This window comes from Lissotriton vulgaris, chromosome 2_1, assembly GCF_964263255.1.
Source record: "Lissotriton vulgaris chromosome 2_1, aLisVul1.2, whole genome shotgun sequence".
Taxonomy (NCBI): Eukaryota; Metazoa; Chordata; class Amphibia; order Caudata; family Salamandridae; genus Lissotriton; species Lissotriton vulgaris.
In genome coordinates, this window is record NC_141687.1 from 999290397 (window position 1) to 999315559 (window position 25163).

Sequence of the window (25163 nt, forward strand, 5' to 3'; positions counted from 1 at the left end):
TGGGTCTGCAAAAACTGTTAGTTGCCTTTGGAAGTTTTATGGAGGGATTAGACTTGAAAATTAACACAAAAAAGTCTCAATTCATGATTACAGGAAAGGCCCGAAGGGACTCAAAGGTCAAAACCTTCTACTGTTTTGGGGAAGCAGTTCGTAGGGTACCCACATTCCCATACCTGGGAGTTCTTTTTGATGAAGGTGGTAACTGGGGCCCTGAAAAAAAACAGTCGTAGTAAGGCTTTCGCTAGAACCGCATCTGCACTTATGGGCTACTCAAAAAGTTAGGGGCTAGGCCGATAGAAGACCTTATTAAGGTGTATAAAGCCAAATGCCTAGCGGTAGCCACATATGGTTGTCAGATATGGGGCTACTCGCCCCAAGTTAAAATCCAGATAATTGAGAATAAATTCCTCAGATCAGTTTTGATTGTCCCTCAGTCTTCTCCAACATTCTCTATTCATACTGAGCTGGGGCTTGGATACGTAACAGACTAAATCAAAATAGCCCCGCTAATATGTTGGTTGAAAACATGGTTGAACCAAGAAATTTCCTTGAACCACACCATACTGTTAGACTGTTTGAAGTTGGTTAAGTCTAATAAAATTCCTTGGTTGACCTATATAAAATCGGGCTTTTACAAGTTGGGACGTCCTGAACTCTTTTCATCTCCGAATTCCATAGTGAGGAAGGACATCGAATTGACCAAAAATGCAATGATGAACTTACTCTCTCTGGAGCGGGAGGAGGTAGAGTTGATAAAACCAACTGTCAGAACTAATTATGCCCTAATTTGCTCCCCAGGCCCTGAACCTTACCTCACCATATTTAATCACCCCTTTCATCGGCTCCTTCTAACAAGATTTCGTTTTAATTTGATTCATTTCCCTCTAGGATGTTTTAAAAATTGGTGCCCCCCAGAGCGGGCAGATCCTTGTCAATGTGATGATTTCTCGAACCAGGACACCCTACATTTTATTATGTTCTGTGAACATTATCGAGAAATCAGAAAGACATTTTTGCTCCCAATTCTGAGGGAGGTGGGTGTTATACAGGTTAGGCAGGCCCTTTTGTATTTACAATTAAATACCCCACGGATAATATTCCATGTTGCCAGTTTTCTAGTTGCTGCTATTAGGATAAGGAATAAGATTGCCAAGGTCACACCTATCCCTGTCGATATCCTATGAATTAGATTGTTTGTCTTTTTATACCTTGATTTTATTATTGGACAAAAGTCCCTGTAATTGTTATCATATTTTTAGACATATTTATTTTGTATAATATTTACACTGTCATATTGAACTTTTTTGTCTATGATGTTTTTTCTGTGTAATTAATTGTTGTATTGTACTATGTCTTTTTATGATATTAATTTATCGAATAAAGTATTTGACTGACTGACTGACTGAGATAGTACTCATACCCAGAGGGAAGGTCTTTTGTACAGTGGGAGTGAATTCATCGAAAGGGAAGAGTAGCTATGTATCGTCGGCGTATGATATTGGAATACACTTGTATATTCTTAGAACATTGGCCAAAGGATCTACATAAATATTGAATAAAGTAGGACTCAGGCAAGAGCCCTGTGGTACTCCTTTGGACAGTTCCATGAGTGCCGAACGATAGAGGCCTAGGTTGACTGTCTGAGATCGGCCTGATAAAAAGCTTGACATCCACTGAAAAAGCGGAGTCTCTTAACCCAATTTCCTTCTACCTTCTGAGTAGTATTTGGTGGGAAACTGTGTTGAACGCGGCAGATAGGTCCAATAGCACCAGACTCATAGATTGGCCCTTGTCTAGAGTCATTCTGATGTTATTGGTGACTCCTAGCAGGGCTGATTCAGTGATATGTTTGGGCCTAAAGCCTGACTGGGAAGAATCTAAACAGCCTGAAAGTTCTACATGGTTTGAGAGATGTTTATTGACATATCTCTCTACTAATTTACTCAGAAATGGTAGGAGCAAAATCGGGGGGAGGTTAGTCAGATCAGTCAGAGGGGCCTTAGTGATCTTACGAATCGGCATAATCTACGCAGCTTTCCATTCCGATGGAACAAAACCTTCCTTTATTGACAGATTGAGAAGATGTTCAATCTATGTAGATAATTGTTATGTTATGTTATGTTACTGGCATTTATTGTGCGCACAGCTGCTCCAGCGAAGGAGCGTCCCGGCGCCTGACAAGGAAGCCACACAAATTAACTGGAGAGATGGACATTAGGAAGGGAGAAGACTACGGGAATTGAGGGATTAGGGTGCTGGGTACTCTAGCAGGAATCAAATCACAGGGCGAACCAGATTTCACTTTATGAATTATAGCCGCTACATCTGTTGTAGTTAATGGGGGGAAGTATTCAAGCAACATGGGGGGGGGTAGTTAATTCTGGAATTTCTGTGGTCATGAGAATCTGATGTTGATTTCCAGATGAAACAATTTTTTCATAAATTTGCTCTATTTTTTGTGAAAAATGTTGTGCAAAGTCATTGCATAGTGTTTGTGAAGGCACTTCAACATTCTCGCAGGCCTTAAGTTTTATAAATGACTGAAGAATGTTGTATAGAACCTTCAGAGCATTGTCAGTCCATGTAAGTTGGATGGAAATGTGATTTTTACGTGCAGTCTTGATGTTACTGTGGTAAATTGACAAAGAGACTAATAACTGGGTTTTCTCACTTTCCTCATGGGTAATACACCATTTTCTCTCGTATTTACTGCACAGTTTTTTTTACGTAGCTGGGGGTAGAACCAGGTGGCTTGAGGGTGTTTAGAGTGATTGGGGAAACATTTCAGGGGTGCAAGGTGGTCAATGGTCTGAGTTAGTGCCAGGATATATTTGGTTAGGGCTCTGCTAGATTATCTGAGAGATTGTTTTGTGGTACTTCTAAGGAGGCTTGGAAACTCTCTGGAGAAACCTTTTGCCACTGCCTGCGAGTGGTATAGGTGTCCAAGTGTTGACCCCTTTGTTCCTTGTGGCCCTTGATGGGGAATTCAATTAATGCATGGTCGGTCCAAATTAGTTGTAATGGGGGCTCACACAGTACATTAGGGGAGATAAACAGAATAATATTTAACGTGTGGCCGGCCGTGTGAGTAGGACCTTAATTCTGTTTATTTAGGCCTAAGAGTGCTAGGTCATCCAGAAGAGCTAGTGACTCAGCATTGGTGGTACATTCCCCATGAATGTTAAAATCGCCTAGTAATAAAAAGGTATTACTTGCAAGTGCATAAGGAGCTATTAATTCGGTTAGTAAAAGTGGAGAATCTGCTAAAGGCCCTGGCGGGCGATAGACTAAGGCCCCTTTACAACTGACTTGGGGTGAAAAATCCATTCAAAAAATAAGAACTTCCATCTTTACACTACAACACTCATCCAATAAAGAAACATTAATACTGTCTTTGTGAGCGATAGCAATCCCTTCCCCCCATCTTAGTTGGTCTATCCATCCTGATGAGCTTATAGCCTTCCGGTATGGCAAGAGCGACTGAGGGTGTGGAGTGGGGTTTTAGCCAGGTTTCAGTTAAGAACCTGATCTCAGGCTATGTGGAAGAAAGTAAGTCCCAAACTTCAATAGAATGTCTGGTCAGAAGCGCACATTACATAGCATATTTTTCCATGTCATCTGGGTTCCGTTAATGGCATTTGTGCCACATTGCTCCTCAGAGGGGGCAGGCTTTATACCGAAAGGGACCTTACTTAATAAAGGATAGTCTGGTGTTACACGAGACGACCCTGCTTCATCAGCGTTCCTCTGGTACTGACACAATCTACAGGCAAAGGGACCTTCAACAAGTGGCAGTGGAATGTGTCATTGACTCTAAGGTCAAGCAGCTCTTGTTCAGTGTAATGTTGGGACTTGCTTACAATGCCCAAGTCTGAGATGATTTGACCAGGGGTCCCGGCTTCTGGCGCCATCCTGGCATGGACGGGCACAGACGGGCTTACCTTTGGCACGCCTTCGGCGCGCTGCCTGCTTGCCCACTGCACATGTCCGCTGCGCACGTCCACTGCGTGTCGCTTGAGGCATCCTGTTTAAGTAGAGGGGGCTGGGGCACTAGAGCGCCAAACTCATCGAAACCGGAATTGAGTGTAAGTGTGCTAAATTCAATTCAAAATTCAAGCCTCCCTCCACTACAAACGAGCTACGCTCGCAGTGGACCGAGAAGTGAAAATACAAGTCTATAAAGGTAGGCAGCAATATTTCCTTATGGACAGTTTTAGGCTCTCGTAGTTTGGGAAATACATATCTTCCATCTGGATCTTCCCATGTTTTTGATATTGTAGGTGGTACAATAAGGATTTACGGATAAGGGTAGCCACACCGCATTTACGAATGGGTCCTACGTCTGATTACCTTCTTTCCTGTATACTGCTGTGAATCACCTTCCTTACCCATTCTCTGCGCAACCTTTCAGAGTCCAGCGCCTCAAGTACCTTTTTTCCTTTGATATAAAGTGTAAAACCATTAACGTTCCATGTTACGACACACAACGGATGAGTATTAGCCATTCCTAGAAGTAAATCAGTGGATTTTTGAGGTTTTGATGAGTAATAGACCAATATATGAGATGAATGCGTTGATTGAAAGTAGTAAGTTTAATATTCAATACGGAATTTATTGTTTGATTGATGAAACATGTGAGAGGGAAAAGGAGAAATAAAACAAAAGATTACTATTAAAATTAAGCGAAGGACAATAGAACTCAATAGAGGAAAATTCTTAGAGAAAAAGCTAACAGTGAGAAAAGAAGCAAATGGAAAAGAGAAAAATAAGTTCAATGTATATACTATGTTATTCTATTCTACTTTTAACCCTAGCCGCGGGCCTGGGCTCACTAGAGCACTACCACGGGTATGGACCCCGCTAGGAGGGTACAGCCTAAACCAGGACTATTAAAGGAAAGAATTTAGGATCCGAGGGACCAAGTACTTAAAATATTGATTAATAATATACAAATATATGCTAAACATCAGTAATTTAAAAAACCTATAGAAGATCAACTGCATAACATATTAAGAATTTATGTAGTTCAAAAGTTATCACATTACATTATGTGAAATATGTGTCTCTATAACATTTTTTGTTATAATAAATACAGATATAAATATGAGTACTATTTAATAAATAACACCAATAACAAATGAATAAATAAATGTGTGAAATGATAATCATCTGACCTATTGGCATATACTAATTATCTTTGGAACATAGAAACCACATAATATGCAGAGTCTTATGTAAGAAATTTGAAAATAATGTTGTAAAGAATATTAGCTATGACCATGTTGGTGTTTTATGCAGCCAAAGTGTATTACATATCATAAGATATTTACAGTAATATAGGTGTAAATAAATTTATAAGGATATCATTTAAGAAATAACAGTAATAATAAATAAATAAAAATTGGTAATAATACTCATCTTCTGTTTGTACAGATGTTAATGTTCTCTAAAGTTTGAAGATTGCAGATTAATAATTTCCACTGTGGGGAACTCTCAGGATGACTACATGAAAGACATAAGCTAAAGTTATATCATCAATAAGAGGATATATCACTAGAGCTTATTCTCCATCTGAGGCAGATTTTAGAGGAGAACGAGATTTGTCTCTATGCTTATCTTGAGTAACAGTGGAGTTTTTTTGCAAAGTAGAGGTTTTGTCTTCATGTGTACGAATGGTTCGCTCAATATCTCTACCACGATGGCGAGCCTTGCTGAAATTGCGATGTCTATTATCAATCGACTGTTGAAAAGATTTAAGACCTTGAGAAATCTGACATGGAGAAGTATGCTGTATATCCATATCCTTCAGTATCATGTCATCCATAAAATGCTGCAAGTCTTCAGGATTGTAAAAGTCTTCTGAATCACCATTTTTGGTAATGCGAAAACTAGCTGGGTCAAACAAACCATATTTGATGTCCATTTTATGCAGTTGAGGCCTCATGGATAACATTTTTTTCTTCTTTTGTTACTTTCTCTCGAGAAGTCAGCTGCCATACGGATTTCCTGTCCATCATAGATGTATGAGCCTTGTGTGCGCGCCGCCAGGAGTATTTGCTTCACTTGATCATGTCTCAAGAAACAGGTAATAAGGGGTCGTGAAAGAGTATCCAATTCTTTACGTGGGAGACCGATACGATGAGTATAGGATCAAAATAGATACCAATCAACTTCGGAAAAACATTGCACAAAAATGTTCTAGCATCCTGACCTTCAATTTTCTCAGGAAAACCAAACAAATGGATATTATCTCTTCTGCTGCGATCTTCCATGTCCACTACCTAGCTGCGAAGGAGTAATAGTTCTTGATCTCTGTTTTGTACTGAGTCAAGTCTGGTTTCAACTATTGTCAGTCGATGGTCCAGCCCCTCAGTTTTATTATGAAATTGAACAATGTCTGCCCAAATTGACTTGGCCTCTCTATCAAGAGAAAAGATGTTAGTGTCCATATCTGTCAAACAACAACTGATTGTTGGTATTTCTTGTAGAATGCGATCCTTGGTTTCCCTTGATATTACAGTTGAAGCAGCCTGAGGTGGGTTGGACGATGGCAGAGTTGAACCTTTCGTATACATACTACTTAATTGTTAAAGCAGGTCTTCATATAGTAATTGTTGAGAAGATTTGCTCTCGTGTTTATTATTAGGCATTCGTACACTGACATGTAGAATTAAATATATTGCAAGTAATATTGATTCAAGTCTGCTGACTGAAATAGAATAGCTTTGTATTTGATTATAGTTGTAACTGACTGTTAAGAAAGTATCTTCTTATTTACCCTTAGTGAAATAAACTACAAGAAGAGTGCCACGTATTTATATGGCGGACTTGCTTTCATGTTTATTATTAGACTGACAATTAGTTGTGAACTTGCATGTTGACCTTTATTCTAGGAATTAAACATGTTCAGTTATTCGCACATCTGCTGTTATGAAAAACTTATTTCACTTGAAAAAGAGTGTTGGCAGTTTTTCTATTTGTATGTTGTTCACTGAGGCAGTCAGTCAAAGCGTTTATAATAGGTATGTGAAGTACTGTCCTTAAAGGATTGTAGCCGGAGTTTTATCAATGCAGCTCATGGAAGATAAGACCACCCAGTATCAATATGAATATTGTTGGTAATATTACATCATGAAAGGTTCAGTTCTTTACAAAGGATGGCTGGAGACAGGCACAAGACATCTGCCAACCTCAGCTCTCCAAGAGGGAATGGTATGCTTGAAGGTGCCCCTCCAAAGAAATGTGCATGTAAGCTAGTGCTTCACTGAAGCACTTGTTATGAGAAGTGTATTAGTATAGTTAATCTTTAGAGCTGTGGTATACAGAAACGCCATAGGTTAGCCTAAGCTCCTCAAAAGTAAATGAAACGCGCAAAAATGTATCTCCATATCAATGCGGGCATAAATTCATAACACATTAAAGCGCTGATTATGAGGAATTGTTCTGTAACTGTGGAGCCAGGGTAAATAAAAACACCTCAGAGGAGAGTGTTTAAATAAAATGGTGGTTTCCAATGCGTCACCAGTCTTGCATACACCGCTTATTTCAAAATAAGACGCCTCCAGGTTCCAAATATATCAGAAGTATGAAGAAATGAGGAAAGCTTGCCTTACTTATGTTGGTGTTATAAATGGGTTCCTTCCTGTTGCGGCAAAGGTATACAGAGCCCGCCATGCGCTGGTTTTGACGAGTCCTCACTGGGCGGCAGTCGTGCGTGAGGTCCGAGGCTTCAGGAATCTCACAGGGCCTGCATATTGCCGGCTCCTTCACAACTTCGTTGCCTCAGAAATAGCTCAAAAAGGGCTCATTTTTTGTCGGAACTCAAGCCAGTTGAACCTATGGCGCCTTGAAAACTTCAATGCTGCATTCCTGGCCACACTGACGAGAGCGTCATCTCCGTTCGAAGTCTGTTCCGCGGCAGAGCTCTATCTTAAGGTGGCCATTTTCCTTTGTGGCCAGACCACGCCCCCGACTCAGGGCCTCTTCACTTGGCTCCAACAGGATGATATGGAGCCTGGCTTCTGCTGAAGACCAGAGTCCTCTGATCTCCACCTCTCCCAGATGGCTGCGCCAAACCCAGAAGAGACGCATCCATCACTACTATGAGATCTGGGTGGGGAAGGAAGAGGGCTCTGCCTCTGACCCAATCGCGATTTGTTGCCATCACTGTAAGTCTTTTGCAGTGCCCTCCTGTAGGAAGCTGGCTTTGTATATAATATAGCAATGTAAGGTATAGTGTGCACAGGTTCCTAGGAGTCCCCAGAGGTATAACAGAGGCTAAATTAGGTAAGTACTAACAGCTCTCTTTGTGGTGGTGTGGGTGAGCAGTTAGGGTTATCCAAAGGGTGTGTTAAGCATTTATTGTGTTCACTCAATCAAGGTCTGATTCACACACTCAGATACAGATTCCAGATCAATTAGGTAAGTATAGAAAAATATATATACTTATGTTTTATTTTTGAACCAGGCAGGACTTGGCACAGGTAATAGATACTTTCAAAATACAAGACTGTTCAATGTAATGCAGTTGTGCTTGAAATTGCAATTGTTATAGGTTTGTATCACTTTTAAATGTGGTTTGTATCATATAGTAAATACTTTTAGATTACTTTTGAGTTACTTTGGATTCCTTTGAGTACTGGGGGTGGTATGCCTAGATACTACACCCTAAGATTTCTACATACAAGGTAGGTATGTATTTTTATATTTAGTAATTGAGTTCTCTTTTCTCTATACATTTGCAGTTCCACACTTAGAACAATTTCAGGCCCAAAATCTTATAACATGTATTCCTATGGAAGAAAAATGGCTTTCGGTTTTGGAAGTGAGTACTCGACTCCCGAGGGTGAGCTTCTGGGGTTAGGACCAAGGTTCCCCCTAGGTGTAGGGGGGCACTCAGGTTGCACCACCAGTGGCACCAGGACTGCCCGGTGCACAGTGCGGGGGCTCAATGTTAGCCAATGGGTCTTGGCTGTGGGAGCCAAGCTCCTGAAGTTAAGGTCAAGCACTGCAGGGGCCAACGTATATATGTACAATTGTAGGAACAGCGGCACTCAGGTGGGCGGGTGCAGGTTGCTAAACGGAAGTCGAGATCCTGTGCTTTCCAATGGAGACCTTTGGTTTTGGAAGACGCTGCAGACTCGGGCAGGGAGACTTCCTGAAAGCAACCACCGGCTGGAGAGGTAAGTTGGGATCTTCGGGGATGCCTGGACACGGTCGGTTGGTCACCCAGTGTGTGTGGTGTTGGGGTGCAGGGGTGTCTTCTGCCATCAGGTTTTTCTTACCATCTACGGTCGAGGTCGTGGGGACCATTCAGGTTGAGGATCCACCCCTTTCCTTGGTACACCCCCCCCATTATGCCACCCTCCAGTGGGAGGGGGCATGAGCCTCTTCCTAATTGGCTGAGTTCCCTCATCTTCAAGATGGAGGGGACTGAGATGTGTGCTTCACCTCGCCTTCAACACCTCTCTTACTAGCTTGGGTTTTCCACAGATTCTCCTGTACAAAGCGGGGGCCAGAACCGGTTGGAGACAGTCGCTGGCGGCAGCAAAAGGCAGGGAAAGCATCCAAAGGCGGCAGACCTTTGAAGCTCCCCTTTTCATGGAACCCGCCCATCCTGGGGGAGGAGGCATGACACCACTGCCCAGGATTGGCTTTATTTCTGGACCCGGAGAGTGTAGGTTCTCTACTCCAGGGTTCAGGAAACTGTCTGGTGGTGGCAAATGGACGGCAGCCATTCAGAAATCGCACCAGGGCTGGTCGATTTTCAGGGGGCAACTCTAAGATGCCTTCTGAGTGATGTTTACATTAAATCCCAATCTGACATCACGGACGCGGCACCGGAAAAGGTCATTGAGGGACGACCGGTGCCAGTCTGGATCCTGGAATGGGTCCAATTAGGAGGCCGTGGCACTGAAGACATAGAACCCACGGGGGCTCCATCATTTGATCCTGCAGAGCCCAAAGGCACGCCGGCCAGGTCGGACGCCCAAATATGGCTCATATGGTATCATAAAATTCCATGAGATGGGTGGGGGTCACTCCCAGCCCCGGAAAGAGCGGGAAACATGGAGCCAGACCAGGCACTCGCTCCGCAGAGCGGGGCCTTGAATGCTGAGGTTCCTCCATCTTGTTGCGTGATGGACAGGTCAAAGTCGAAGCATGCTCAACTTCTTGTGCTTTTTGTGGTGCCTCTTACCTGACAGCGACAGCTTCAAGGAAAAGGACTTTGATCACCGGAGCGGTGCTCGGACCTTCCTGCCAACTGTGACCGGGATTGAGAATGAGATTGACGAGGCAACCTCTATGGCGCCGGGCGCCGGGTCATGATCAGCTTTAGGGACTGCTCCCTTAAAGCCTTTGGCACCATGGCCTGGCAATTGGAGGATTACTTCATGTTGTGGTCGCGCTGCATGTACCACACACACTAGGTGGGGGTCAGTGACCGACATGGCGTGGTGGCGTGGTAACCCCTAGCACACCAAAAGAAGTAAAAAAAAGCTCTCTTCAATGGATCTTCGATGGCTGGTGCAGAAAGTAAAGAACTGACGTCAGAGCGCTAAAGTGGTGGTTATATTAACACTGCGGATGTCTGACGAAGACAACATCACGCAGAGTTGACCAACGCCACCTACCAGCGCGCAGGGGTACTGCTATCAAAATCTTTCAGATCCAGCCTAACGCCTAGGAGTTCAAAGGTAAGGAATCTACTGCTAGATGTCTCTATCAGACAATAAATTACATTACCAAAAGTTATCCGGTGAAGCTTGATATGAGTTGAAGAAACTGAATCTTTTGATCATCGATGAGGTGAGCATGGTCTCAAACTTCATGCTTGCCTTCACACACTTGAGAATGTAACAGATTTAAAAAATAGAATAGGACATGCTGTTTGGAGGAAAGCATTTAATTGTCTTTGGCGACCTATTGCAACTTGCCCCCATCAAAGGACAGACTGTTTTCAAGACACTTCTGCATGATGAAACTAAGAATTCTTTTGGAAGTATTGAGAATATAAACATTTGGCTAAACTTCTAATACAAAAGACTGAGGAATGTGCATAAAGCATTCAAAATGGAATATGGAAATAATTTGAAGGACATTAGAGTAGGTGTTCTGACAAAGGAGGAGAAAAGTACCTTAAAAAGTCGACTTATCAGCAAACTTTTCTCCTCTAAGAACACAGCAGCACAGCTAATATTTAATTTCGTTGAAAAAGACAAATCTATAGTCTGTTTAAAGCCTACACTTCAAGAGTGCTCCAATTTTAATGGACAAGTACTTCTAAGTAGAAAGCTACAAGCAAAATTTGATTTATTGGAGAAATCTGTATCCATGACTGCAGGAATAGTGTTGAGGATGGATTAGTAAATGATGCTATGGGTAAAGTTATTGATTTCATCAACTTTCCAAGTAGGGATGCGGTTGACTACTTAACCATCAAATCTAATCACATTGATGGTGTGAAGCAGACTGGCTGATGTGTAGTACGTGTGTTGCTTGTAAAAGACGTGTATGTCCGGTGACAGCAGTTCCCAGTGTCTCTAATGCAACCTGTAACTATCCATAAATCACAAGGTTTCATTGTGGGCACAGCTTTAATTAATATTGGTAGTACTGTGTTCAAAGAAGGTATGGCATTTGTTACATTGTCCAGTTTATTTTTTGTTGATTTTGATGACACAAAACTTAATGGTAATATAAGTTGTGTCAGAGAGCACAATCGGTTAAGAAGTGTGTACGCTCTTCATTACAAACAAATCTACAGATGTTGCTGAAATGAAGGAAAAGAAGGACGACAAGGGAAATGTTAAGAAGAGAAAAATGGATTCTGAGGAAGAAATTTTAGGGTACCAGTTGTCAAACAGTTCTAGAGTCAACTGCTATGCAAATGTTGCTCTCAATGTACTGTTTCATTTTTCACATCTTATAAAATGCAATAGAACAGAAAGCACAGAAGAGATTATGTTCTACACTGTGTGCTGTGCAACAACATTTACTTACTGGTAGGCCTATAATACATTGTGATTCAGGCATTCCAGATCTAGTAGAAATATGTAGTCGATCAGAAGTATTTACTCAGAACACTCAACGAAATGTGCAGGAATTTATAATGGTCATTCTTAGAGTGTAGAACAAGAAGAAATTAACAAAGAATACTTATTTGGACTGAGTTACACATGGAACTATGACTGCGAAGATTGCTGTTTTACGTCTACCACTCAAATAAACTCTGAGAGATTTCTGTACTTAACACTGCCAGATTCCAGAACTGTGACTTTTGACAAATTGATTAAAATGGTTAACCAAAATATGACCTGCTTAAATTGTAGATAAGATGTTATGTCTGCATTGCAAATGCAAAAATGTGGAAAATATCTTATATTAATGCTGGAATGATGCAGAGCAGATGGATCTAAGTTGGAAACCGAAATTACAAACTTCAAAGCAGGAAAAATATCTATATATACAGATCTATACAGTCTATTTAAAGAGTGAAACTGGATAGACGGAATGCAATGGCAGCAACCCTAAGTTCAAACCAAAACTTCCTTTCAAACTACGAAATTCTTACCTTTTGTTTCTTCAACCAAATGTTTAAGGAGTATTTCTGTAAAAAAAGTAATGTACGGTGTTTCTTATATGTGAATTGTCAGTGTTTTCGACATCATTCCGCCTATCATGGGTGATGTCTCAAAAAAGTTCTCCAAAATTCAAGAGTGCTTTTATCTTCCACAAGGGAGTTAATTTTATATCTGGATACTACACTGACTAATTAAAGAGTGAAAGTGGATGGGTACAATGCAATCACAGTAACATTAAATTGAAAACAAAAATGCCTTTCAAACTACAAAACTGTTACTTTTTCTTTCTTCAACCAAACTTCTATGTACTATTTGTGGGGGAAAAGAAAATCTATGGGATTTTGTCTACATGGATCATCAGCGTTTTAGACATCATTCAACCTACCATTAGTGATGTTTTCCAAAGGATCTACGAAATTCTAGTGTTGTTTATAACTATTAGTATTGCACCACATATAATAATAAAATACATGTTTTTAAGATAGGTTTATTTAGAGTAGTGTAGTATGGTTGACCAAAAAAGGGTCCAAGGAGATTTAAAGACCTGTGAGAGTGAGCTCCCCAACCAAGATATATGACACATAAAGGAACCCCTCTGGTCTGGGGCTGTGAACAACTGTCACAAGGTGTGACCCAACTGGCATATCCTTTTAAAAGGATGAAATCCCTCACCTGCAATCATATTTATTATACCTCCTTGTCCATACAAAACACCCCACTGTGCTTGAGCTCATCGTTGCAGTATTTAGTATACCTCCTTGTCCATACAAAACATCCCGAGCGCCTCCCTCTCAGAGAGGGGGTTGTAGCCTGTGTCGTGACTAGGCATGACGGCATGAGGAGAATCCCAATGATGAAGCATGCCACCTTTGGTGGGTGAGGGATTTCGTCCTTTTAAAGGGATACACAACTTGTGACAGTTTTTTACAGTCCAAACCAGAGGATTCATTTTTTGTGTCATATAGAGTAGTGTAGTAACTGTAAGTAAAACAACTGATTAACAAAATGTAGTGAGACAGGCCCCCATCCCCAGCTGCCTCGACTACGGCAATGCTCTCCTCATCGGCATTTCCACCCAGTTCCTCAGAAGTCTCCAGACAATACAGAACACCACAGCCAGACTAATCCTCAACCTCCCCGAACGGAGCCACATCTCTCAGCACCTCAGAAAACCTCCACGGGCTACCCATCTAGGAAAGATGCCTTTACAAGACGATCGCACCCGCCTAAAAAGTACTTCATGACCAAGTACCAGCCAACCTCAATCACTGACAGAACTTCTTTCTTCCCTGAAGACACTGGTGTCCCTCCTCACTAGACCTCTCATAGGTCCCCTGCATTCGTCACACCTGCTGCGTGAGGTGGTCCTTCTCCTACACCACCACCAAAGTCTGGAATGACCTCCGCCTCCGCACGGCCCCCTCCCTGGCAGATTGCAGAAAGATACCCAAGACCTGGCTCTTTGACGCAGATGCAGCAGCCTCAGCACCCAAATACTGCTAGGGGTGACAGTGCTGAGCTTTACAAAGACTGATTAATTGATTTATCGACCCATACATCACTTATGAACCCACTCACTCACCCATACAGCTACTCACATATCCATACAGGTACTCACACACCCACTCACTCACCCATATATACACGTTCACACATATTCATTACCTCATAGAGCAACTGACACACACACTCACTCACTCACCCATATTACCACTCACACAGCAATGCATACACCCATACAGGTACTCAAATGCCCAGTTGCTCAGCCATACAGCCACTAACACACCCACTCACTTACCCATACAACCACTCGTACAGCATCTCACTCACTCACACACATACCCATACTGCCACTCACTCACCTACATACCACTAATGCACCCACACACTCACTCACACATGCAGCGACTGACACACCCACTCACTCACCCATACTCTATTAATGCATCCACCCTCATCCATAAGCTACTCACACTCTAACTCAGTCACACATATATATGTCCACATACATATTCATTCACCCATACAGCAACTGACACACATCCACTCACTAACCCATACAACCATGCACACAGCAGTGCACACACCAATACAGGCACTCGCACACCCACTCACTCATCCATACAGTCAATCACAGACTCATTCACTCACCCATACAAGCAGCCACACACATACTTACTCATCCATACAACCACTGACACATGTACTCACTAACCCATAAAACCACTGACATACCCAAGTACTCACCCATACAGCACTCAAGCATCCACTCACTCACCCGTCAAGCCAATGACACATCCACTCATTCGCCCATACTCTACTTATTTATCCATTCACTCACTCACTCACCAGTAGAGGTACTCACACACCAATGCCACTACACACACAACCACCCACTCACCCATACATACATTTGCACATGTATTCATTAATCCATACAGCAACTGACACACACACTCACTCGCCCTTACAACCTCTCATACAGTAATGTACACAGCCATGCAGGCACTCACACATCCACTCAGTTATCCATACAGCCACTAACACACCTAGTCTCTCACCCATACAAAAACTGAAGCAACGACCCACTCATCCATACAAAGATGCACTCACTCATCCATCCATGGATCACCCAGTCACTCACCCATACAGCCAATGGCAAACCCATTCATTCACGCATATACCACTCATGCAACAAACGTACCTACCCATACAATCACTGACACACCTACTCACTCACCCATACAACCACTCACAAAGCCTCTCACTCACTCACAAACGTACCCATAAAGCCACTCACTAACCTACATACCACTTATGCACACTCACTCATACATCACTCATATCTCCACTCACTCACCCATACAGCCACTGACACACCCATTCACTCACCCATATTCTACTAATACATCTACTCACTCACCCATATAGCTACTCACACACCCAACCATACTCATACTCACACACCCACTCACTCATACATACACTCACACATGTATTCAGTCACCCAAACAGCAATTAACATACCCATTCAATAACCCATACAACTACTCACACAGCAAAACACTCACCCATACAGGCACTCACACACCCACTCACTTATCCATGCAGACTCTCACAGACTCATTCACTCACCCATACAAGCAGTCACACACACACACATACTTACTCATCTATACAGCCATTGACACATATTCTCACTAACCCATATAGCCACTGGCACATCCACTTACTCACCCATGCACAACACATGTATCCGCTCATTCACCTGTACAGCCACTGACACCTCCACTCACTCATACTCTATTAATTCATCCACTCACTCACCTATACAGCTACTCATACACCCACTCACATGCTCATACAGCTATTCACACAACCATTCACCACCCATATATACACTCACACACGTATAAATTCACCCATACAGCAATTGACAGAAATGCTCACACAGCAATGTACTTACCTATCCCGGCACTCACACATCCCACTCACTCACCCGTACAAGCAGTCACACATGCACTAACTCATCCATACAGCCACTGATACACCCATCCACCATTCTCAAACATAGACCCACTGACACACCCACTCACTCACTCATGCATACACCACTAATGCATCTCCTCACTTGCCCATAAAACCGCTGACAGGCCCACTCACTCACCCATACACCCACTCACACAGCCTCTGACTCACTCTTACACATATCCATACAGCCAATCACTCACCTATTTACCACTTATGAACACACACCAATACACCACTCATGCATCTACCCACTCACCCATATAGCCACTGACACCACCCTCACTCAGCCATACTCTACTATTGCATCCACTCACTCACCCATACATCCACTCACACAGCCTCTGACTCACTCTTACACATATCCATACAGCCAATCACTCACCTATTTACCACTTATGCACACACACCAATACACCACTCATGCATCTACCCACTCACCCATATAGCCACTGACACCCCCCTCACTCAGCCAAACTCTACTATTGCATCCACTCACTCACCCATATAGCTACTCATGCACCCACTCACTCATTCTGACACATGCGATTTGCTACACCATCACACTTATGTGACAGTGAAATTGCAACTCTGCAAAATGTAATAAAATGACCTTTAAAATGTTTTTTATCTATAATCAGTGTTCTTGTATTATTTTATTTTCTAGGTAAAACTCTTACCTTACACACAACGTTTAAAGTGTCTATATATGGGTTTTACTACTGGCAGAATTTTGCCAGAGTAATGGCCCTCCTGCGATGCCAGAAATACGTGTCGGCACAGATCGTGCCCACATCACAATTATAGTAACTGTATTAAAAAACCTGTAAAATGTTTTTTCTCTACAATTATACTACTTTCATTACTGTACATTAATAAACCACTTACCTTAAACAAAACTTTTAAAGTGTCTATATATCTGTTTCAGTACTGCCAAAGGCATGCTGGGGTCGCAACCCTCACATAAAGGGTTACGACGGGTCCGCAACTCCCCAAATAAAAAAATATATAAATATAAGCATTATATTAGACACCTCACAAACACCAGAAAAAAACCTTAGAAATTCTCTAAAAAAATAAACGTTACAGGGACGTTATAGCGAGAAATAAGAATTAAAAAAAGGAGAAAAGTTAGGATGTTTTTTTTTTAAATTAGAAATTCACAGAAGAAAACAGAGGTTACAGGGATGTTATAGTTAGGAAATAGAATTTTAAAAAAACTTAGAAATTCACACAAAAAAACAAAGGTTACAGGGATGTTATAGTTAGGATCAGATTTCACTTGTAATAACCAAAGAAATTCAACAGTTATAGTTACCTCAGCTAACTATAACTTACGCCTCCACAATGCACTTCTTATGACCTCACATATTAGATACTTCATGACATGGTCAATGACATCACTGATGACATCTCAAATGACATCACCAATGACATCATCCAGTGAGTTTAAGTGTTTTGAAAACGTTTCTATTTCTGAAAGATATACACTTGTAATAACCAACTACGGCCCCCTTGACGCTCTTTGGACTTACAAGTGGAGAAATTAGTCATTTCTTCCTTTGTTTCCCTGAGCAATATCTTTGTTCAACTGGATTCCGTTCAAATCAAAATATCGATTTTGCGCATATCAAGCCTTACTATTTGACCTAAAAACCCACATAGGTTTCAGCTCACTTGGCCTTGCCCTGACAAAGCTCCCAAGTTTGGGGAGCAAAACACGTTGGCTGTCTTGTGCACCTTCAAAAGAAAAAATCAATAAAGAAAAATATATTTTTTATACGATTCATTGCCTTTGGAAATTACTTTGAATTTGGTGCTGCCTCCACGTGTCTTCGAACTTTTCTCCGGGAACCCAGTGGGACCCAACCACAGCAGGTCTCAGAGGTTGAACAGCACAAGAGACTTAAGATTATATGGGATTTTTTGAAGTTTGAGGTGCTTTCTTGGTTGGTCCACTGTGGACAATTGTTTCTCTACACTTGTAATAACGTTTGCGTTGGTCTAACCATCTACCAAACTCAAACTTCCCTAAACACTCAAAATGTTCTTGTGACATTTTGGGTGTTCAGGGCATTTGGAGTTTGGTGGATGTTTAGTTCTCGTGACATACCAAAAGATGTCAGTTTAGCATTCTGTGCAGTGTAACTGAAGAATGCAAAAATAACTTGTGATATGTGATGCCTTATAACTGAAGAACACAAAAATCAGTAGTGATGTGAATTTTTGATGCAATGCAGCACCATACAACGCGTTCTAGGTATGAGTATTTGTTCATATAACATTAAAATATGCAAACTACAAACATAACATGCATTCTGACTCGTGCATGGTATGTTATTCCACCAGAGTAAATCAAGTGAAATTTATTTGAATTTTACACTCACTTTAAAATGTGAATCTGTTCTCATTTTGCACCATGGTGACAATCAGGGGAAAATAGCAAAGGACTGAAAATACAAGTGAAAAAAAGTAATCATGTCCAGGCCCACATTTACCAAGGGTACTAGCATGTGCATATATTACACTACACAAACAAAAGCTCCCAAGCACGCCATTTGCTGGGAGGAATTAAGTCACAGAGCGCTGTCAGACCATTAATTCCTAATTCAAAGAGGGATGAGCCCACTAATAAACCTTTCTATCATTTTCCCCCTATGACTTGACTCCTGTCCCTTAGTCGTGGGAAAAAATAACTTTGTGGTATAGGTCCTTTCAAAGCTCATCTTCTGAAATTCACTCACATCACCATCAAAAGATACATGGCTTCTTGACAGGCCCCTGCACCATCAAGCACAAGTGTGATGGGACCAATTAATTTGGTGTAATCAACTGGCAAAAAAAAACCTGACTGGTTAAACAAATAGATCTATTTTTTTACAGAAAGATTCTATTTATAACTGAAACTAAAACATTTGTGAAAAACACATCTATTCATGAAAAATGTTGATTGCGAAATAAGGAACAAGTTAATTTCAAACAATATTATTTGTGTAAATATATCTTCATGTGTCAGGAACCGGGCTGATCTTAATAATATCAATGTCTACATCCTTATACTTCACATTTTCCATTGTAACCAAATTGTGAGGAGACCAAAAGCATAGACACTTACCAAGGCACCACTACTGAGGAGGATCATAAAGATAATGAATGTTTCAAACCAATTGTGCTCAACTATGGTGTAGCAGGTTTTTCTAAGATTCCACCAGGTTTTCCAGTTCTCATCTTGGGTGTCAATTTGGCAACATGTGAACTTCTGTACACAATCTGGAACAAAGAATCAAGAAAAGAATTCGCATAGCTTCAACGTCACACGTTACATTTGTCGACTTATTTTGTTAGGCATTCATTGAGGGAACAGTATCAAGTTTTAAAGTAAGTTTGCAATGTTGACTAATTGATAAGAATCATGGAAAAATTTAGTTTTAGTCACTTTCCTTCTAGAAATAAGATTCACAAAGAAATCATTAAGCTATGATAGGAAGTCACCCATTTAAAAAAAAGAGAGAGATTTACTCGTAGCTACACAAAACATATGTTTGCACAACACTCAACTGACAAAACACTCTGCAGAGAGTAGCTAATTAATTATAAAAGTAATGTAGTTGTTTAGGTTTCAATCTAATTACTGACATAAAGCTTTAGCACACACCCAGATTAAAGTTATCCTAAACACCAGCTGCCTTTTGTTGTGTAATTTAAAATTACCATCGGCTTTTGGAACTGTTGAATTATCACTTCAACAGTCTGACAGCATATGGTATGATATGCTCCTCACAAAAAGCCTCTTGCATTAAGAACACAATTCTTACTTGTGAACTTACATTACCCTCGAGGAAAATATTTAAACTCATAAAAGAAGCACTGCCATAAGGAACAATACTTTATGGGCCAGATGTAGGTAGGCATTTACCGGTCGGTAACGGCCGAATTCGGCCGTTACCGACCGGTAAATGAAATTTGAGATGTAGGGCCCTGTATTTTACAGAATCGGTAAATTTACCGATCGGTAAATTTACCGATTCTGTAAAATACCGAATCGGTATTTTTTCCGATTCGGTAAAATTGATATGTAGGTGGGACTCTTCTGAGTCCCACAAGCATTAAAGAATCGGTATTTTACCATCAAATACTATTTGATGGTAAAATACCGATTCTGGTGTGCATGCACATGTGTGCATGCACACCTGTGCCATATGACAGGCAGACCTGCCCTTAGGGCAGGTATGCCTGCCACATGGCCCCCAAACCTTTTTCTGGGGGTGCTAGAGGGTGTCAAAGTGACACCCCCTGCACCCTTGTCAGAATCGGTATTTACCGATTCGGTAAATACCGACCGGTAATGCCCCATTCATTCCTATGGGCTTCAAAGCCCATAGGAATGAATGGGGCATTACCGGTCGGTATTTACCGAATCGGTAAATACCGATATTTACCGATTCGGTAAAAGGAACATCTGGATGTTCCTACATATCCACCCCTCAGATTTACCGATTTTTAATTACCGATTCGGTAAAATTCGGTAATTAAAAATCGGTAAATCTCATTTACCTACATCTGGCCCTATATGTTTTACCAATCGTAGAAATGATATCAATTTTCACACAATTCAATGATTTTAGTCCACAGATCAGTCATGAATCTCCCACTGATGTTCTTCTCAAGAGCTATTTCTACTGATACATGGAGAAGTCAAATAAGAAGCAAGAACAATGTGCTAGGAGATAAAAAAACAAGTAATAAATCAGCAAACTCTGCATATGCAAGCCCTTCACCCTAATGATATAATAGATTATTAGAAGCCGCTAATGGGGTAATAACAATGGGTCACAATGGAGGAGGGCAGGGTAACTGTAACGAAACTACAAGGACAGTGGTTACTCACACTGCAGTCCCATTCATAGCCCTGTCCAGCCCCCATATTTGACTAACAGTGATATTCTGACCCCTCCATCTCATTTCAATAGGTAGATATCTGTATGACAGTCCACCTGATACTAATTTGCTTTAATATTTTATTAGCACAACTTGCCATCTCAATACAGAAATTACATTTTAAGGAATAGCCATCACCACATGAACACAGAAGTACAACATCAGCATACAATACAAATATATGACATTCCAGATTTACAATACAACTATGTATGAATGTATATAATAACGTTGTGTTTATCTGTAAAGTCCAGAATTGATAATAGAGTAATGCTTCCTATAAAAAATAGATCTGGCTATACAAAAGTACATCTTTCGAGCAGAATTACAGCCTAACTTAGTATCCTGAAAACAGTACTCGTACATAGAAGTTGAAGCTAATATTAGCCATAAGTACAATAAGCTGAATGACTTCGACAGTTTTTATAACAACATCCTATCACTGAAAAAGAAGAATTAGAGGGGGTGCAGGACAAACAGCTTGCCTGTTTTTATTCTGGCAAATACCTAAGAGCCTTCTCTGTTGAGTTTAAACCTTTCCCTTAATAAGCCTTGTAAAATTTGCAATTAATTATTCCTTACAATAAATTTGTTCAAATTTATACATAAGACCTAACTTCAGATGGCATGATTGTAAGCCCCAATTTTATTGGCAAAATAGTCAAAGTCAAAAAGTAGCTTTATTCGGTAACAATTTATAAACCATAAAAGCACATATTAAAAAATACAAATACATATTTCAGCTAATTCATTAAATACATAATTACTTCAGTTAAGATGTATTAAGCATTATATGCTGTAAAAGAAGAAATGTGAAAACCGAACAGCCACTAATTACATGACTAACATCAAGAACTCAGGTTCATTGATAATCTAAATCTTAAAACACATTTTAAAAACACTGAAACACTAAAAAGGGTAAGCTCATCCTCCAACATTTGCAGTCTTAACAGGGCCGGTCTGCATTGTCCTAATCCCCAATTTTTAAGTAGATTGACAATATACCTTTTTGTAATTGAGGTATAAAATTAGCAGAACAAAATGCAATGTAGAGTCGTCTGTTGTGATGCATCGTCACAGGGACAAAGGGGCAGAGTTTCTGACCAAGTATTTACCTCCGGAAAAGTCACAAGTCTAAAAAAGGTACCCCCTTGGAAATGAGTGAGTAACATCCGGGTAAAACAGCTTAAAGTAAGTGATAAATATTTCTGTATGCCAGGACCATCTAGCATCATATGATTGTGGATGACAGTTGATTTCTTGCCCTCCAGTTGCCACCTGCAATCTTCCAGGAGGGTAAGGCAGGCTTCTTTTAGTTTCTGCCTGGAGACGCCTACCATGCTAGATGGGTTATCAAAATAATCCTGGTGGCCTATAGCAATTAAAAAACGTCTCACATACCTTAGCCGGTCTATTTTCATGCACCCTTCGTGAGACATACAATCATTGATGATGTCCCTGTTTAATCCTGTTTCTTTTGAGATCCAGACCCTATGCCACAACAAGACCGGGCTCACCTTTATAAGGTCCGACACATAAGCAATACGCAATATACAATTCCTTGTGACAGACATAAGTCGACGTTGACTTTGGCACCGCCAGTAAGTACCTTAAAAATACGTTTTCACACGCCTGGATTTTTCGGCAATCCGTAATACCCCATACGCCTGCCCCATAGGTTACTGTGGACACACACTTTGCCTTATAAATATCAATACGGATTTTTACTGGTCTGCCTCCTAATTTTGTAGCAAAATTTCGTACTGCACCAATGGCTCGGGAAAATGCTAGTTTCCTTGCCATTGCCGCTGTGGCCCAAGACCCATTATTATCAAAGTTAATGCCTAAATAGGAGAAGGTTTTGGTTGGTTCAATCTTTACGCCCTCCAAAAAGATGTTGCACCGGACCTTATTTTTCCTTAGGCAGGACATGCTAAATGTCTTACTGCTGTTAATTTTTAGGCCTTGTGCGCCCATAAAATCAGAAAAAGAGTTGAGTGACTTCTGAAGACCCAATTGCGTGCGAGCCATTATGACCGCATCATCTGCGTATAGCAGGATTGGGACTGGCTTCCCTTTGACCTGTGGATAATCCTGCGTATTTTCTATCAAATGGGATGCTATGTTGTTAATATATAAATTAAACAAAAACGGAGCCAAAATGCACCCATGTCTAACGCCTTTTTTAATTGGGAATTTAGGAGTACATTCCCCCTTTATACTGAAGCAGACTTTTGCTCCTGCGCCCCGGTATAATTGCTTTATAAAATTTATAATAGTAGGATCAATTTCCAGATTTGAGAGGGTTTCCCATAGTGTTTCATGACTGACGCAGTCAAAAGCAGAGCTTAAGTCGACGAAAGTCATGAAAAGCTTGTCCCCCTTTGCCAACACATATTTACCAGTCAAGATTGCTAGATTTAAGCCCTGCTCCACTGTGCCCAAACCTTCTTTGAAGCCGTACTGGTAAATAGAGAGGACACCCGTGTCCGCAGCCCATGACTGTAGCTTATTTAAAACCACCCTTCCCGCCACCTTCATTAAAGAATCTAATAAAGAAATGGTCCTGTAACATTTTGGATCTTGGCGGTCTCCCTTTTTAAAAATTGGTATCACTATGGCTTCCTGCCAAGTTGTTGTAAAGCCTATGTTGTTGGAGCAGTTTAACACATTGTTCAGGAGAGGGGCCCATAATTTATCATTTGATTTATAGATGTCAATTGGAACCCCATCCGGCCCCGGGGCTTTACCGCGCGAACTCTCAGCTATTGCCACTTCAATCTCCGAGAGTTCAAAATGTAAATCCAGAGGGAATGCAGCTGATGTGATACGTTCTACCTCTCCTCCACTCCCCCAGGTAGAGGGTCCCTATCATATAGGCTAGTAAAGTGATTGACCCAGGTTGCTTCTTCTATTACTAAATCAATACAATTGTCCTTCTTCTCCTGGAAGAATGGGGCGTTAACTGCCCCCCAGAAGCTAATATTGTCTTTCTGGGTGCTAGCTTTGTGTAGAGCCTCCCAGGCCTCCTGTTTTAATGCTTTTTTCCTTTTCTTTACCGCGGAGTAGTAAGCACTTCTTGCAGTATGGATATCATCCTAGTTTTTGGGTTCTTTCTTAAGTGCTAGCTTTAAAGCTGCATGTGCTTTGGAGCATTCCGAATTGAACCATCCCTTATTTTTATTGTTTTGTCTCCTACTCTCTGTCCTTTCCAAGGAATTTTTAATATCCTCAGAAATGTTTCAAAACGCCTGCATCACGGCTTCCGGCTTGCTAGGTATTGTGGGGCAAGTCTGAAAGTCCGCTGCTCTCTTACTAGTTATATTCTGGAGAAAAGGGACAGGGTCAATTTTGCTCCACTTTAGGGCGTACCCGTTTTTCTTGGCTAGATTTAGCTTATAAGAATAGAGGCTATTTACTACTCCACTGCTTGCGTTTTTCGACTTCATAACTTCCAGTGAGAAGCTTAGTGGATAATGGTCGCTGATAGCGATTTCGCCTGTTTTAAAGTCCACCAAGGATTGAGTGAAACTGCTCGAAACCAGGACATAATCAATCAGCGTGTTACTAACCCTACTGTTAAAGGTGGGTTTAAAATTAACCTGGGGATCACAAAGTTCGTTCCCAAATGACAAGTCCATTTCAGCCTTCGAATTGTTTAAGAGGTTGCCCATGGGAGAATGTGAGAAATGGGTGCATGGTTCGCCTTTATTATTTACTAGTCCACAGATGTTAGAAAAACCAACCGGACACAGCGTGCAATTGAAATCCCCCACCCATATTACCCTATTTCCTGAAGTGCCATCTCTGTTTGAGTTAAGCAGAATTTGAGTAAGACCCTCAACAACAGAACAAAGCTCACCCTGTGGGATGTTATTATAAAAATTCACAATACTAATGGTCTCATGACCCTCGGTGGTAAATTCCGGCATCTGATAATACTTTGATGCGGAAGTAAATTTCTCCAGTTTAATTTTAGAGGTGTTTGAGATCAAACAACACAGCCCCCCTTTATTTCTGGCAAAATAAATTTGAAGGTGCGCTATTAATTTTTGTATGGCCTTGTTTTTTTAAGCACTGCACAGTGTTAACAGCATTGTTAGGAACATTCCT

At 41.0% G+C, this 25163-nt stretch overlaps 1 protein-coding gene across 1 annotated transcript in view; it reads right to left on the reverse strand.

The window, feature by feature from the left end:
- The window catches only part of LOC147731528 (sodium channel protein type 2 subunit alpha-like), a 951803-nt gene that overhangs the window by 208356 nt on the left and 718284 nt on the right, over positions 1–25163 (reverse strand). Inside the window, exon 19 of the mRNA XM_086956592.1 lies at positions 19228–19382. Coding sequence (XP_086812718.1) covers positions 19228–19382 — 155 coding nt within the window. The remainder of the gene's footprint in view (positions 1–19227; positions 19383–25163) is intronic.